The sequence below is a fragment of the Castanea sativa genome, chromosome 9 (assembly GCF_040712315.1).
Source record: "Castanea sativa cultivar Marrone di Chiusa Pesio chromosome 9, ASM4071231v1".
Taxonomy (NCBI): domain Eukaryota; kingdom Viridiplantae; phylum Streptophyta; class Magnoliopsida; order Fagales; family Fagaceae; genus Castanea; species Castanea sativa.
The window spans coordinates 32,425,509-32,442,158 of NC_134021.1; the positions used below are offsets into that span (position 1 = coordinate 32,425,509).

The window sequence follows — 16,650 nt, forward strand, 5'->3', positions numbered from 1 at the left end:
AGTTTTGAGTTTTTTACCTCAAATTCAGGGGAATTCTAATTGCTCTATGTCCTTTAGTAGTTATACTAGGACACGTGTCTTTTCATCTTCACGGCCAAAGACTCGTGCTGTGTGGGTGAGAAAGGAACCTAAGACTTAATTGTCTTTTCTGTTTGTCCTTTACTTTAATTCTTTCTATCTTAACTAAGCAAGTGAGTTTTGTGGCTTTTTATTGGTGATGAGTAAGGTTAAGTGATCTCTTATACTTAACACTCGTATCACTCTTTTTGACGGGAAGGGCTAGAAAATCCTAAGAGAAAGACATAAATAATTATCTCACCACTATTATCCGCTAATCATGACAATGACATTTGTATGATTCGGCATAGCAAAAGTGTAATGTCAATGACATCTGTATGTTTCGGCATAGTAAAAGTGCAATGTCAAAAAACTTAACATAAATGGGTATTTCTTTTCTCTCTCGTGTATACCCATGCATGATTTGCTTGATAAAATAAAAAAAATATATATATATATATATATATATATGCAAAGAAAATAAAAGGCAAAAAGAACAAAATGCTTTAAAACATTATTGCAAGCGTGTTTTCTAGGAGATGTGGGAGTTATAAGATGTACCTCAAAAATGATAGTCCCCATCAAATAGTTATAATTGTGTGTGAGTTAAAGTGATTTTCTCATATCTCAAATCATCATAACATAGAGACATTTATGCAATCTTGTGATGTTTTCACACACAACACACAAAACTCTTTGCTACTTTTGATACATATGTAGGTACAATGTGATTTGACCATCATAAGGTTTACATATGTTAATGTATGCTCACTAAACTATCTTAACTTATTTTTGAAATATAAAATTGGTTAGACGTGTTTAGTGTGTGTGTGTGTGTTTTTGGATCAAAATGCATGACATTTTTTTTGTTGAAAGATGTTTTTAAGAGGTTAAAATGTTGTTTGGATCTTTGGTTGAGTTGCATGTTTGATTGCATTTATGTTTGTATTTTTCTCCTTTTTGAAAAACTGTTTTTAAGTATCTCGACAGCTCCTCGACACCTCTCGACACCTGGCTTATCTATCGAGCTCTTCAGTTGATTTTTATCGCAATCTCGATAGCTTTTCGATAGCTAGGTGGATCAATCAAGATATCTCCTGTCTGCTCGATAGATCCTCGACACCTTCTCGATCCATCGAGGTTGGCTCGATAGCTTCTCAACACCTCTCAATCGATTAAGGTTCTCTTGCATGCATTGTTTTTCACATGTTTTGCATATTTCTTTGATCTTGTCATCCATAGCATCTTGTTTCATTACATTCATACATTTTTATGGATTTTTTGTGTCTCTTTGATCATTCTTGATCATCTTTATGTTTCTCAGGTGAAGCTGTCTAGCTTCTTGTATCATTTGTCAATTATAACAAAAAGGGAGAAAAATTGAAGAAATTGTGGTTTCTTTTTAAGTTTCTACAAGTTAGGGAGAGAAATACATGCCCTTGTAAGGGGAAGATGTGTTTCATCTTGTTAGGGGTAGTGTTTACCTCCTTATTGTTATAGGAACTATTTTTAGCTTCTTCTTCTTGTACTTTTAGCTTCTTCTTCTTAGATATATATGTGATGATGTATGTTTCATTCACCTATCTCTACATGTGTTGTTTCTTTTTTATTTTTATACACATGATTCTTATATTTTGTATGCAATCTATTATTTCTGTTTCACACAAAGATGCCTTGACGTGTTTTGTTTAAAATGTTTCAAAAATACAGGTTGTCAAAGTCTAATTGCCATGAACTCTCTTCTTGCAAAATTTTTCAAGAGTTTGTGTTAGGATAGATTTTATTGTACTTAACAAGTGCGTATGAGTTGAATGATTTATGACTTCTCTCATATGTTCATTTGTTTGTTATGGTTTTGTCACGAATTGTCAAAGGGGGAGATTATTAAAGACATATTTTATGTAGTTGGTCAATCTTTTGATAAAACGCACTTTACTTGTAATTGGGTAGATCTAGGATGTGTTTAATACTATAAAGAACATGTTGTTCAAGTTTAGTATTAAAGCCATGAAGATTGGACTAAGAAACAAGTGAAGAAAAAATGTTTACTAAAACTGGACCAATAGCTCGACACCTGTAGACAAATAACTCGACAGCTGCTCGACAGATAGCTATCTAGTGTGTATGAGTTGAATGATTTATGACTTCTCTCATATGTTCATTTGTTTGTTATGGTTTTGTCACGAATTGTCAAAGGGGGAGATTATTAAAGACATATTTTATGTAGTTGGCTAATCCTTTAATAAAACGCACTTTACTTGTAATTGGATAGATCTAGGATGTGTTTAATACTTCAAAAAACATGTTGTTCAAATTTAATATTAAAGCCATGAAGATTGGATCAAGAAACAAGTGAAGAAAAGGTGTTTACTAAAACTGGACAAATAACTCGACACCTGTAGACAGATAACTCGACAGCTGCTTGACAGATAACTATCTATCGAGGTTTAATGAGGCTCGACAGATACTATCTATCGAGGTATCTACCAAGGTTACGAAAATCAAAATTTTAGATCTGATTTTCGACCCATGCTTTTGTATTTGTGTAGGGTTTCTTTTCTCACAACCCTAAACATATATAAGGCTTATTTTAGAGGCCGTTACATAAGAAAATACAAGGAGAACATATGCAAAAGGTGACCGATGTTTTATTCTCTTTGAAAGAAGTTACTACGTCTTCTGCGTTTTTTGCGCCTTAGGGTTTTGTAACCAAGTGCTTCTTGATCTTCATTGTTGATGAAGTAAAAAACTTTGTAGCCAACATTCTTCTTCCTCAAGTTAGTGAGTGAGTCACGTACTGGGATTCGTGCAAAGGAGTTAGTCACTTACTGGGATCCGTGCATCAAAGGGTGGCGTTCATATATTGAAGAGTTCAGAGGTTCTAAGGCAGTAGAAGGTTTCTGCTGTGAGTTCACCTATGGGGATTGTAGAGTTTAGGGATAAATGTTTTATACTAAATCTGAAACTTCTCTTTACTATAGTGAATTGCTTTTCGGGGGAGTTTCCCCCCAGGTTTTTTACTTTGAAACTAGTTAGATTCATTGGTTTTTCTGAGTCATTATATCTTATCTTGTTTACTTTTCCGCTGCATATGATTTTGACATGATATTGATGTTTGTTGTTTTAACAAGTTTTATGCATAATAAATCTAATTAACAACTTGGGTTTAAAACTTATTAATTCTATCAATCAGAGTCTAAATTTCCCAACACTTTGCCAAATAAATGGCACTCTTGACTATCACAATGATAAGCTGGCCAGCTTTAAAAAAATACTAAAGACATCTTCGAAAAATTTTATCTAGGGCTGCATGGATAGGTGTATGATACACGTAATAATATTTCATTTACCATATGAAGCAAAAATACACTTACTCTATAATTGATAGTATAAAACATGACTATTACAATGATAAACTGACCAGCTTCAAAACATATTCAAGATTTTTTTTAAAAATAATATCTAGTTGGCGGCATCAATAGGAGTATGATACATGTACTATAACAGATATCATCCGTATATGTACTTATTATAATAAAACTTTCATTTGCCGTATGAAACAAAAATACATGCTCTATAATTAAATGTATAAAACACAAAAAATATTTTTGTATTATATTTGTATACAAATACTTGTTATAATAACTAAAGTAAAAGAGAAGGAAAATTATTGTGGACTCTATAGTGACATAATAGTCTATCCTCTGACATGAATGATAAATTCCACTAATTATTCAAAATCCAAAATAACTATCTAATAATGGTTCTATTTTGAAATGGATTAAGGTAGATATAAACTAAAGAAACAAACAGTGCTAATAACTCTAATTTAAATGGCATAAGAATGAGTGGTCAATGAGATTGTAATTGTATAAAACTTGCACAATTCACTAGGCTAAAATTAATGCCTATGGCAGGCCAATTTCAATGGAATGGGTGGATCAGAAAATGAACCACCAACTATTTGATCAAAAACCCATTTGTTAGCTGCCTGAGTGTAGTGGACGCCATCCCAATTAATCCAAACTGATGGATCTTCGCACGCTTTCCCCACTAAAACTTCTTTGCCATGCACCTTTATTTTTCCTCCACATCCTATATGCATGTTGTAGTTATACTTGCCTCCATGGCCACAACAAGCCCTCAACGATTCCTTAAACCCTGAAAATTTCATGTCAAACTAAGATTTTTATACTAAATAAAAATAAATAAATAAAAAGTTTAAGTTTGATGTGATTTCCAATTGAAGCAGTCAAAGTTTTTCTCTAATTCGGTTTAGAGGAATCATTTCCAACTCATTATAAAATCATCTACCTATATTATCTAAACAAATTACATAACTGATTCAATAAGTCATATAACTAAAAGTACATGTAAATGGTTTTATTAATCGTAATCTAGTGAGTTGGAGGAAGTTTTCTTTAAATCAATTTGTACATAAACTTTGTCTATTTGAAACTATATCAAATTTCAAGCAATAATCAAATAAAGTTTCATTGATTTGACTTTCAAGGATATAATATAAAATTGTAAAATTTTTAACATTGTATGTATAATAATTTAAATTATATACAAGTTTTACTAAGTTTAATTCTTTGAAAGTTATGAAATTACTTTCCTCAAAATGTTGTACAGAGTAGAAAATATATGTAATTGTAGTATTATAATAAACGTTAAGAATTACACGCTGTAATCAATCATATAACTTAATGTAGACATTAGTACATTTCACATTGTTCTTTTAACATGTGGCTTATATTGCCTTTGTTAAACTCATTGAATGAAAAGAATAATTGCTCCAACTAAAACTTCATAATTTATGTTTTAAAAATATTGTACACTACCTACTCTATTCCACTTTTCCCTCAAAAATACTCTATGCCATTTTTAACCCTGCCATCAAAAAAATGTAATTAATGTCAATTGATACTTTTCTTTCCTCTTATTTAAAGTGTTACTTAACCTCATCCCCTCATCACAAGTATAAAGATTTTATTAGTAGTATATTATTTATTTATTTATTTTATTTATATATCATTTATTACTTAATCCGTCCATATATTTATTGAATATAGTTGTTATTTTTTTTTAGATGTGATAGAATTTTAACATATGAAATTCATTTTATAATGATTGCTCTTATTATTAGACTAAGACACGAATTAATTTTTTGTGTGAGCAAGAGTTCAAATTTTAGATTTCTTATTTGATGACAAAATTTTACTTGAACTTACTAAAACTGACAATTATGATAATATATACAGTAATTAGTATCACTCTTTTGTTTTTTAAAAGAAAGATAAGAGGGCAAAAGAACCAAATAAAGTCTTAGACATCCCAAAAAAGAAAACAACACCAATAACGAAGTCATAAATCAAAACAAAATAGAGCTCACCACCGACTCTAAAAGAGCACTCCCAAGTCCCAAATGCATGAAATATTACTTACCCGAGAGGGGAAAAAAAACTGACAAGAAAAAAAAAAAGTAAAGGTAAAGTAACAGTCCTTGAAATCAAAATCATGGATCAAATGGGGCACATACTACACTCCACCATTTGCTGCATTCAACAAAGCCTGTCACATGATTTTTTTTTTTAATTTTTTTTAATGCTCTTCTCATTTGCTAATAATCCTAATCTCACAAACTCTCAAATTTCATTTTCTGTCTCATACTACTTGTGATTGGTTTTCTGTTGCATCTTCCCCTAGTTCCATTGTTGCTTCTTTCCTTAATCCATCTCTTCTTCTGTTTCACCGGTTCATGATGATCTCATTCCTTTATCCCTTTTGCCATCTTCTATTTCACGTGTTACTGATCCACCTTCCATCTCACCTGTTCTCATTTCTGAATCATGTTCTATTCCTACTTCTTCTAAGTCATTTACTTGTATTCCACCTACTTCTAATCCTTGTTCTACTAATTCTCATCCTATGGTAACAAGATCAAAACATGGTATTCATAAGCCTAACGTTTTCAGAGTTCTTACTGATTACACTTACCAAGAGCCCCCTACTTATGTTATTGCTGCTAAATACCCTCAATGGGTAGATGCTATGGATTCCGAGTTTCAATATCTAAAAAAGCAACATACATGGTCTCTTGTCCTAGCTCCTTTGGATAAGAACATTATTACATGAAGTGGTTTTCAAGCTCAAAAGGAATAATGATGGCACTATAATTAGGTACAAGGTTCGATTAGTAGCTAGAGGCTATCTTCAACAATATGGTTTGGACTATAAAGAGACCTTTAGTCCAGTGATAAAATTTGCAACAGTTAGATTACTTCTTGCCTTTGTTGTGAACTAGGGTTGGGATCTCAAGCAACTTGATGTTAGCAATGCATTCCTTCATGGAAAACTTAAAGAGGTCTACATGAAATAGTCTCAAAGCTATGTTGATCCCTTTTGTCCCACTCGGGTGTCTGATGCATAAGGCCCTTTATGGTTTGAAACAGACACATAGGGCCTGGTTTGAAATATTTACAACTTAGTTACTTCATGTTGGGTTTCTTACTTCTGGTGTTGATGGTAACCTCTTTATCTACAAGCATGATGGTCATTTAGTTTTTCTTTTGCTCTGTGTGGATGACATTATTGTTATTGGTAATCATCCTCTCTTTACTGCTTCTCTTATCCATAAGCTTAATCAAGAATTTGATCTTAAGGATCTAGGTAAGCTTCATTACTTCTTGGGACTCCAAATTGAATATACTCCCCTTGGGTTGTTTGTTCATCAATCTAAGTACACTTTAGATCTTCTTACCAATATGACTGATTGTAAACCATGCAACACCCCATGCTCTCCTAATACTCATTTGTGGCCCAATGATAGTTCCCTATTAGCTGATCCTACTCAATACAAAATCATGGTAGGGGCTTTCCAATATCTCACTTTCACTAGGCCAAATCTATCCTTTGCTGTCCGACAGACTTGTTAGTTTATGAGCTCTCCCACTAATACTCATCTAAAAGCTACAGAGAATTTTGAGGTATTTGAGAGGGTCTATTCATTAAGGCCTTGTTTTTACTCTAGGCCCTTTGATCTTTTCTACTTACAATGATGCTGATTAGGCTGGGGACCCTGTTGATAGAAAATCCATCTCAAGTATTGTTATTTTCTTTGGTAATTGCCCCATTACATGGTTTGCTAAGAAGCAGGCCACTGTTTCAAGATCCTCCACTGAAGCCAAATATAGGGCTCTAGCTTCTTCTGCTGCTGAGCTTTGCTAGATTCATATGTTGCTTAAAGTTCTTGGTGTTTTTCTTCAAGCTCCCCCTATCCTCTAGTGTGATAATGTGTCTACTCTTGCTCTTGCTTCAAATCTTGTTTTCCATACAAAGACAAAGTACATAGAGGTAGATTATCATTTTGTTAGGGAGAAAGTACTCAGACACGATCTTCTTTATAAATTTGTGGCCTCCCATGATCAGCTAGCAGACATTCTTACAAAAGGTCACCTCCTCCTCGGTTTTTATGGCTTGCATCCAAACTCAATAGGAGATTCCCCATGCGTTTGAAGGGAGATGAAAAGCAAGAAGAGGAAGAACATGATGATACTCAGCAACTCCAAATGGTGTTGTCAACTTCATTATGTTCTAAGACTAAAGTTAAAGGCAAAACTCTCCGCCTGCTCGGTTAAGTTGTCAGCTTCATTTTTTTCCATCACTCACAATCTGCTACATTAGAGTCATGGCAAGATTGTGACACAAAAAAATATAATACTAGATTTTTTTTCAATTTTGATTCATGTACTTTCCGCTCCTTATTTATTATTTTTTTAGAGAGTTTCAACCTATAGTGTCCGCTCTTAATGATAGTTCTTTATCATTAGACCAAAACACCAATCAGTTCTTGATGTAAATGAAATTGAACCCAGATTTCTTATATAATTATCAGAAACTTTACTAGTAGAGCTAACTGGAATTTACCACTCTTTATTTTAACTCACAAGTTACGTATCATTTATGTATGTTAAAAATTCCTAATAGCAGATGAGGCCTCTTGTTGAACACAAGTACAATAAGCCAAAAAGAATTGAGAAAGCTCATATCATTTATGGGATATATGGAGGGCTTACCATGTTTCCTTGCTTGACTAATTAGAGAGTACTTCACCGAGTAAACATCAACATAGGTGATTGCAGCCAGTGGAAGATCCTTCCGAAGTTGGACCACAACTTCTTTTAATTTACGATTGAAATATTGAGCAACATCATTGAAAGGAGCTGCACATCCAGCCTTGTCCACTTGTGCGGCTGTGATTTTCAGACGATCCAAGACGTACGGCAAACAACCAACCGGAGCCGTATTATGTATCCAGAATGATCTTCCCCCTTGACCATATATATACTAGCATAGCAACCATGTATTTTGTTACTGTTAGTTCAAAAAAACCCAAAAGTACTTTAAAAGCTGCATTATCTTAAATTACGGCTTCTCCAAAATCTTAAACTGTTAAAATATTATAAAGAATTCGGTTAACATGTATCCTTCGGAAATTGATAAATGATCATTTTAATAAAGTTTTGATACCAATTTTATAAGAAATATAAAATTGTCAAAAAAATCAGTTTTTTTTTTCTTTTTCAATAATTTTTTTCTAAAAATGTCTTGAACCAAATATAATTAGAATTAAGTTTCTACATATGCTTAGTTGTAAAATAATAATAATGAAAATATAATTGCAAAAACTAAAATATGTCATTCATCCGATTATTTCGCTCGACTAACTTTTGCTTTTCATTGATTATAAAGTAATTTTAATACAACTATTAAGATTAAAAAAGATTACAAATTTTTTCACCCAAAAAAATTAAAAAATAAACAAAATTTAGTAAAGTCTCATAGTTTAAGATTTAAATGGATCACTAAAAAAATCAAATTTTAGCTTGCAAAACAACTAATTATTAACCCAAATCAAATCAAACCAATGGGATAAAGAAAAAAACTTGTGATCAAGAATTGGAATAACAAAATACCTAACTATGCATAAAAGTCTATACAGATTATCAAAAAGAGAAACAAATATGATGTGACAACTAAATCAACAATAACAAAAAGAACCATTAGTAGAAAATATACAAAAAAAAACTCCAAATATTTTATATCTTTTCTTTCGAATGAGATCTCAATTCTAGCGACAATTTTATTATTAGATATCTTACAACTAGAATCCTAAAAATAAGTGATTGAAACCAAAAAAAAAAAAAAAAAAATTCCACAGGTAAAGAAACAAAATTGGAGAGAGAGAGTATTGACCTATTTTGTCATGGACAACTTGAGAGGAATAGAGGATAGGGGTGGAAATGAAATAATAAGAAATTTAAAAATTAAGTAGATGAAAGGATGAGCAAAGTGAAACTCTAGAGTTTAAAAAGATATAAGTGAGAAAATTTAAAAATCTATAGACCGAATCAAATGAATTTTTTTTTTTTTTTTAAATAATTGGAGGCGATGAAAGATTGAATTAAGAAGACAATAGTTGAAGAAAATGAACAGTTGAACAAAGTAAAAATTGCAAAAAAATAATAACAATAAAAGATGCTAAAGATAGTAAATAAAATACTAATTGTAAAAACCGTGACTAAAATTAAGGAGATTACATACATGAGTTTACTTGTATATTGCATATATAGCTTAGGCTTTGGACCTTGAGGTCAACTTTAATTCTCTTCCCACATACCCTTGGCTCTGTATATTCAATTATGACTCCCATGTGTGTGTGTATAACCCTTTTGGTGCTAAGTTTTATGAACTATGTTAACCACGCAACACAACACTCCCTTATTTTAAAATGAACAATTGCCAAATGTGTTTTTCGTATTAGATTCAAATTTGTTATTCTCTCTCTCATTCTACACATTACAAATATTGTCTATTTAAAAATATATATATTTCTACAAGTATTTTTTATCTTTTTATTTCTATAAGTACATCATTCTTTTTTTTATTAATATTTTTTTAAGGTGAACCATATTCTTCAAACTTCTATTGTAGTGTGTTATATTTGTATAATATATATCTAAAATTTATAAATTTCAAATTTATTATTCAAATTTCTCATCTGTTAAGGAATAATGAAATTATAATAATAATGATCAAAACTCATCACAAAATTACAATGTTATTATAACCAAAATTAAAATGAAACCAAAGGAATAAATAATAGACTTTATAATAATTTATTACTCAAACAATTGGTAAGCATATTCATAGTCATGTAGATTTTGTTTTGATATAATATCAAATTCTTATTTCCAAAAAAATCTAAGTATTAACCAAACCAAAATTCAATCAAAGCTATATATAAAAAGGAAAGAGAGGACTTTTCTGATAGGATATGAAAAAGAAAAAAAACACACACACACACAATACCAAAACACATATTAAAATATATAAAAAAAAAAAAAGGAACCATCAACCTTAATTGGAGTTATAAGGAAGAATAAAAATCATGAGAGAGAGAGAGAGAGAGAGAGAGAACTCACATTTTTGTGTGGGAAAAATATGAATTGAATAGGAGAAATGATATCCAATTTATACCGAAAAATATAGGAAGAAAACAAGTCAATATATAAGAAAGATAAAAGGATGAAGAAAATGTGTCGGTAAAGCATAAAGTAGTGGAGAGATAAAGAGGCAAAAAGAGAGGAGAAAAGTTGAAAGAAGTATAACAATAGGTGTGAACTAATAGGGAAAAGAAGAGTTTTTTTTTTTTTTTTTTGAGAATTGGGAGAAGAAAATTTTAAAAAGAGAAAATAAATAAATAAATGATGTAACAATAATAAATACTACACTTTTAACTTTTGGACGTATACAGATATAGATTATCCACATACCTGAATGATATCTTTAAACTGAGCCAAGACATCAGGAACATATACTCTAACTTGATCGGTAGACATGTTAAGGAAATAGCCTGCTGTCAAATCATTCTGACCAATATCGAACGTATATAAAGCACGAGAAAACAATTCTGGCTTGGGCAATAATTCCTGGAAAATGCGTTCTAGACAAGGCATCATCCAAAGGATTCATAATAAGAATGTCATTGATTTTACTATTAGTAAAGCACGTAAAATCGAACCTAAATGTGAAGTTATTACCTTTTTGACGAAAAATTTGGGTTCTTCGATGGAAGTCATTGAATTGATACCATTGAACATTCAAAGAGATGGGACTAAAACCACTTTGATGAAGAGTTGTATTTTGGGGTCTAATGGTGGATCCAGCCGTAGCAAAGTTGGCCCCATGACTGAAGTTGGATCCAACAGCATCAAGGTAAGCATTCAAATATGGTAATCCTAGGCTCTCAGCTGAAATACCCCAATCAAATAAGTAAACGTTATAAAAAAAAATTTGATAATTGAGAAAATTACATTTTAAATCTTAGTATAATTTAAGGGTGTAACAAATTAAATTTTGAAGTTTTAGAAAGTAACAAATTAGATCTTATAGTTTCGAAAATAGTAAATTAAACCCTAAAATTTCAAAATCTTAACAAATTAGACCTCAAACCATAGAAGTGGAACAAAATTGTATTTGAATTTTAATATAAGTTGATTTTTTTCTTCTTCTTTTGAAATTATAGGATTGAGATGGTATTAGGTGAGACGGGCATACAAGCCCTATGTCTCACTAACATATGGAACCCACACACCCATCTCACCCAAGATTTTTTTTTTTTAGGATTTTATTTTGTTAAAAGGCTAAAATATTATTTTTACCCCTAAATTTTTAAAAATTATTTTTCGTTCTTAAACTAATAAAAGTATTGCACTTTCTGTCATTCCATTCAATATGTCTAACGCAATGATTAGGTGACATTATTTTTAGCATTAAAATATCTGATATAGATCATTACATTTAAATAAGAAAAAAAATACACAAAATGGTTCACATGGTAAAACTATTGTCATATACACAGCTACGAAAAAATATAAAACTAAAATTACTCAGCACTCATATGTGCACTTGCAACAAATCTTCCTCTAATAATTACCTGGTTTATAATATGCTTCTTTCAATTTAAATCTAAGCAACTGACCTTCTAATTTCATTTAAAATTACAAATTACTCCTACCATTATAAATTTACTTTAAATTTGAGATATTCAACATCGTAAGGATTTCTAAATTTAAGTGTTTAGCGGTTTAAGCAATTCGAAGCATTTGGGAGAGAAATTATTTGGTTATTTGATTGGAATAATATTAAATTTAAAAATTATTATTCTCATGCAATAATGAATTATTTGTAATTCTAAATTAAATGATTCTAAAAATAAATAAATAAAAGCAATTCAAAGTTAATTTAAAAAATTGATTGCTCAATATATAGTTTTTCGGACATTGAAATAATATCTTTAAAAGATGGGGCTTGGGCCGCTTGGCAGTGGGGGTTTTTTTCTTTTTTGTTGTCTTGTAGTATACGGAGTGTCGGTTCATGTCTAGATTAAAAGAACTTTATAGATAAAGTAATCAGAATGCTGACAAATAGTAATTTAGCAATAAAAGAATACGAATAATAAAGAAAAAGAGAGAATGCGGACAAATATCCGCTTCACGTGGTGTCCACTGTCCAGCCAAAGCAGCATGTTGTTTCTTTCTTTGGCACTTTTTCCCTTAGCAATAAAAGAATACAAATAATAAAGAAAAAGAGAGAATGCGGACAAAATCCGCTTCACGTGGTGTCCATTGTCCAGCCAAAGCAGCATGTGGTTTCTTTCTTTGGCACTTTTTCCATTTTTCCTAAATCCTAATAATTTTTCACTTTGTTGATCAAAAATAATAATAATAATAATTTTTCATTTTGGCCATTTTATTTTAGTGAATTTGGGACAACAAGAAAATAAATAAATGAAAAGTGTTTTCTACTTTCTACACAGGTAGTTCTTCTCAAAAAAAATATATATATATATATATAAAGTATGATAGATAAAAATAAAAATTAGCTGAAACAGTGATGAGATCATACATAGTAATGAAACAGTAAACTTATGAATATTATCATTATACCATGGTATAAATAATAATAAAAATAAATTAAATAGTAAAATAATTTTTATTTTTTATTAGTATCAAAACGAGAGGCGTAGTCAATGCTATAATATGCAAAGCATCAAATAGTGCTAAAGATTAATATTAAAAAAAAAAAAAGATGAGTACCTATAAAATCAACGACGAGACGGCCATCACAATAGCGACCAGCAGGGCCATGGAAGAAGGACTCTCCATGTGGAGATTGGGCTTGTCCAAATGCTGCTGATAAACCACCTGTGTCAGAATTCGAGTCTCCAAAGTTGAAGATACCCCCAAAATCACACTCATGTGTTGAAGCCACCACTGGATTTTGAAGCAACAATATCGCTGAGGCTACTACTACTAAAAGCCCATACATAACAAGTCTCAAGCTGTGAAGTTCCATGTATATTATCTAAGAGAGAGAGAGAGAGAGAGAGAGAGAGAGAGAGAGAGAGAGAGAGAGAGAGAGAGAGAGAGAGAGAGAGAGAGAGAGAGAGAGAGAGAGAGAGAGAGAGAGAGAGAGAGAGAGAGATGGATTATATAACACCGCTTACAAGAGATAATAAAGAACGATGAAAGAGACAACCTATAAATAAGGAGAGCCACTTGGGATTCTTGACTCTTCGGAATGATTGAATTGATGGGTAACAATAAGACATTATTTTTTATAGTAATTATTCTTTTTTTTATCAAGTATCAAAATAGGAAATTAACAATAATTTCTAAACAATATAATTAGTAGGTACTGTTACAAAACTATATTTTTTACTAACATCTCGAGTCTAAAAGAGTCGATTTTGGGCCTAAAAATCAAGTCTTTAAAGGTCGATTTTCATGATCTAATCATATCTGATGTGGCATTTTTTCCACGTGATGTTCACCTAGAAATCAAGTCTCTAACACTCGATTTATAAGCCAAAAAAATTTTAGTCTAAGTCTCTCGTACAAGCCATTCCCAGAAATGCAGAAATACCCAAAAAAATATATATATCACGCACAACAAACTTTCAACTAGCCACATCCACCTCCACCACCACTCCACTAGCAACAAACTCCACATGGCAACCCCAGTCCACAGCAAAAAAACAAACAAACAAACCACCACCAACATAGCCACAACCATAACCCACTATTACAACCAAACCCAACACAACCACAACCACCAACACAGCCCACGGCAACCACAACCACAACCACAGCCACAGCTATCGAACCACCACCAACACAACCACCAAACTGTCATTTCAACCACAACCTACAGTCACATCCAAACCCAAAAAAAAAAAACACCCATGAACCAACAAAATCAGCAATCCAAAACCCATGAACCTAGAATTCTCATGCAATAATGAATTATTTGTAATTCTAAATTAAATGGTTCTAAAAATAAATAAATAAAAGCAATTCAAAGTTAATTTAAAAAATTGATTGCTCAATATATAGTTTTTCGGACATTGAAATAATATCTTTAAAAGATGGGGCTTGGGCCGCTTGGCAGTGTGGTTTTTTTCTTTTTTGTTGTCTTGTAGTATACGGAGTGTCGGTTCATGTCTAGATTAAAAGAACTTTATAGATAAAGTAATCAGAATGCTGACAGATAGTAATTTAGCAATAAAAGAATACAAATAATAAAGAAAAAGAGAGAATGCGGACAAATATCCGCTTCACGTGGTGTCCACTGTCCAGCCAAAGCAGCATGTTGTTTCTTTCTTTGCACTTTTCCCTTTTTCCTAAATCCTAATAATTTTTCACTTTGTTGATCAAAAATAATAATAATAATAATAATTTTTCATTTTGGCCATTTTATTTTAGTGAATTTGGGACAACAAGAAAATAAATAAATTAGAAGTGTTTTCTACTTTCTACACAGGTAGTTCTTCTCAATATATATATATATATATATATATATATATATATATGTGTGTGTGTGTGTGTGTGTAGGTAGTTCTTCTCAATATATATATATATATAAAATCTATTTTTTAAGTGGCGGTTTAAAGTATGATAGATAAAAATAAAAATTAGCTGAAATAGTGATGAGATCATACATAGTAATAAAATGGTAAACTTATGAATATTATCATTATACCATGGTATAAATAATAATAAAAATAAATTAAATAGTAAAATAATTTTTATTTTTTATTAGTATCAAAACGAGAGGCGTAGTCAATGCTATAATATGCAAAGCATCAAATAGTGCTAATTAAAGATTAATATTAAAAAAAAAAAAAAAAAGACGAGTACCTATAAAATCAACGACGAGACGGCCATCACAATAGCGACCAGCAGGGCCATGGAAGAAGGACTCTCCATGTGGAGATTGGGCTTATCCAAATGCTGTTGATAAACCACCTGTGTCAGAATTCGAGTCTCCAAAGTTGAAGATACCCCCAAAATCACACTCATGTGTTGAAGCCACCACTAGATTTTGAAGAAACAATATCGTTGAGGCTACTACTACTAAAAGCCCATACATAACAAGTCTCAAGCCGTGAAGTTTCATATATATTATCTGAGAGAGAGAGAGAGAGAGAGAGAGAGATGGATTATATAACACCGCTTACAAGAGATAATAAAGAACGATGAAAGAGACAACCTATAAATAAGGAGAGCCACTTGGGATTCTTGACTCTTCGGAATGATTGAATTGATGGGTAACAATAAGACATTATTTTTTATAGTAATTATTCTTTTTTTTTTTTATCAAGTACCAAAATAGGAAATTAACAATAATTTCTAAACAATATAATTAGTAGGTACTGTTACAAAACTATATTTTTTACTAACATCTCGAGTCTAAAAGAGTCGATTGTGGGCCTAAAAATCAAGTCTTTAAGGGTCGATTTTCATGATCTGATCATGTCTGATGTGGCATTTTTTCCACGTGATGCTCACCTGGAAATCGAGTCTCTAACACTCGATTTATAAGCCAAAAAAATTTTAGTCTAAGTCTCTCGTACAAGCCATTCCCAGAAAGGCAGAAATACCCAAAAAAAAAAAAAATATATATATATATATATATATATATATATATATATATATATATATATATATATATATATCACCCACAACAAACTTTCAACTAGCCACATCCACCTCCACCACCACTCCACTAGCAACAAACTCCATATGGCAACCCCAATCCACAGCAAAAAAACAAACAAACAAACCACCACCAACATAGCCACAACCATAACCCACTATTACAACCAAACCCAATACAGCCACAACCACCAACACAGCCCACGGCAACCACAACCACAGCTACCGAACCACCACCAACACAGCCACCAAACCGCCATTTCAACCACAACCTACAGTCACATCCAAACCCAAAAAAAAAAAAAAACACCCATGAACCCACAAAATCAGCAATCCAAAACCCATGAACCCAGAATTCTCGCCGTCGCCGATCATGGTTTTGTTTTGCTGTCCATCGAGCGGTGGTGGTTAATGGAGAATTGCAACGAAGGAGACGACGGATTCGAGGCTCTATACATGTTGACGCGTGGTAGAGAGGCGGAGCGGTGGTGGTTGTTGAAGAAGGTCGTCGATCTAGACAAGAAGCTTG

At 31.8% G+C, this 16,650-nt stretch overlaps 1 protein-coding gene across 2 annotated transcripts; it reads right to left on the reverse strand.

Annotated features, from left to right (window-relative positions):
• Positions 1-3,855: 3,855 nt before the first annotated feature.
• On the reverse strand, positions 3,856-15,644 carry LOC142610332 (GDSL esterase/lipase At3g26430-like). Of its 2 annotated transcripts, XM_075782136.1 has the most exons (6): positions 15,324-15,644; positions 13,221-13,488; positions 11,163-11,372; positions 10,896-11,065; positions 8,136-8,406; positions 3,856-4,218 (listed from the first exon to the last, which is right to left on the reverse strand). In XM_075782136.1, the coding sequence occupies exons 2-6, from the start codon at positions 13,477-13,479 to the stop codon at positions 3,959-3,961; spliced, it is 1,170 nt and encodes a 389-aa protein (XP_075638251.1). In that variant the 5' UTR covers positions 13,480-13,488; positions 15,324-15,644; the 3' UTR covers positions 3,856-3,958. The 2 variants fall into 2 exon arrangements, with proteins under 2 accessions (XP_075638251.1, XP_075638250.1); XM_075782135.1 differs by lacking the exon at positions 15,324-15,644 and having other exon boundaries at positions 13,221-13,731.
• Positions 15,645-16,650: the final 1,006 nt, after the last annotated feature.

What these genes read in the sequence shown, in the direction of transcription:
- LOC142610332 (XM_075782136.1), bottom strand. Translation starts at nt 13,479, where the DNA reads ATGGAACTTCACAGCTTGAGACTTGTTATGTATGGGCTTTTAGTAGTA. An exon ending in CCAAATTTTTCGTCAAAAAG is followed by an intron (nt 11,066 to 11,162) that starts GTAATAACTTCA and finishes TGCCTTGTCTAG; the next exon opens with AACGCATTTTCCAGGAATTA. An exon ending in TAGTCAAGCAAGGAAACATG is followed by an intron (nt 4,219 to 8,135) that starts GTAAGCCCTCCA and finishes TGAAATTTTCAG; the next exon opens with GGTTTAAGGAATCGTTGAGG.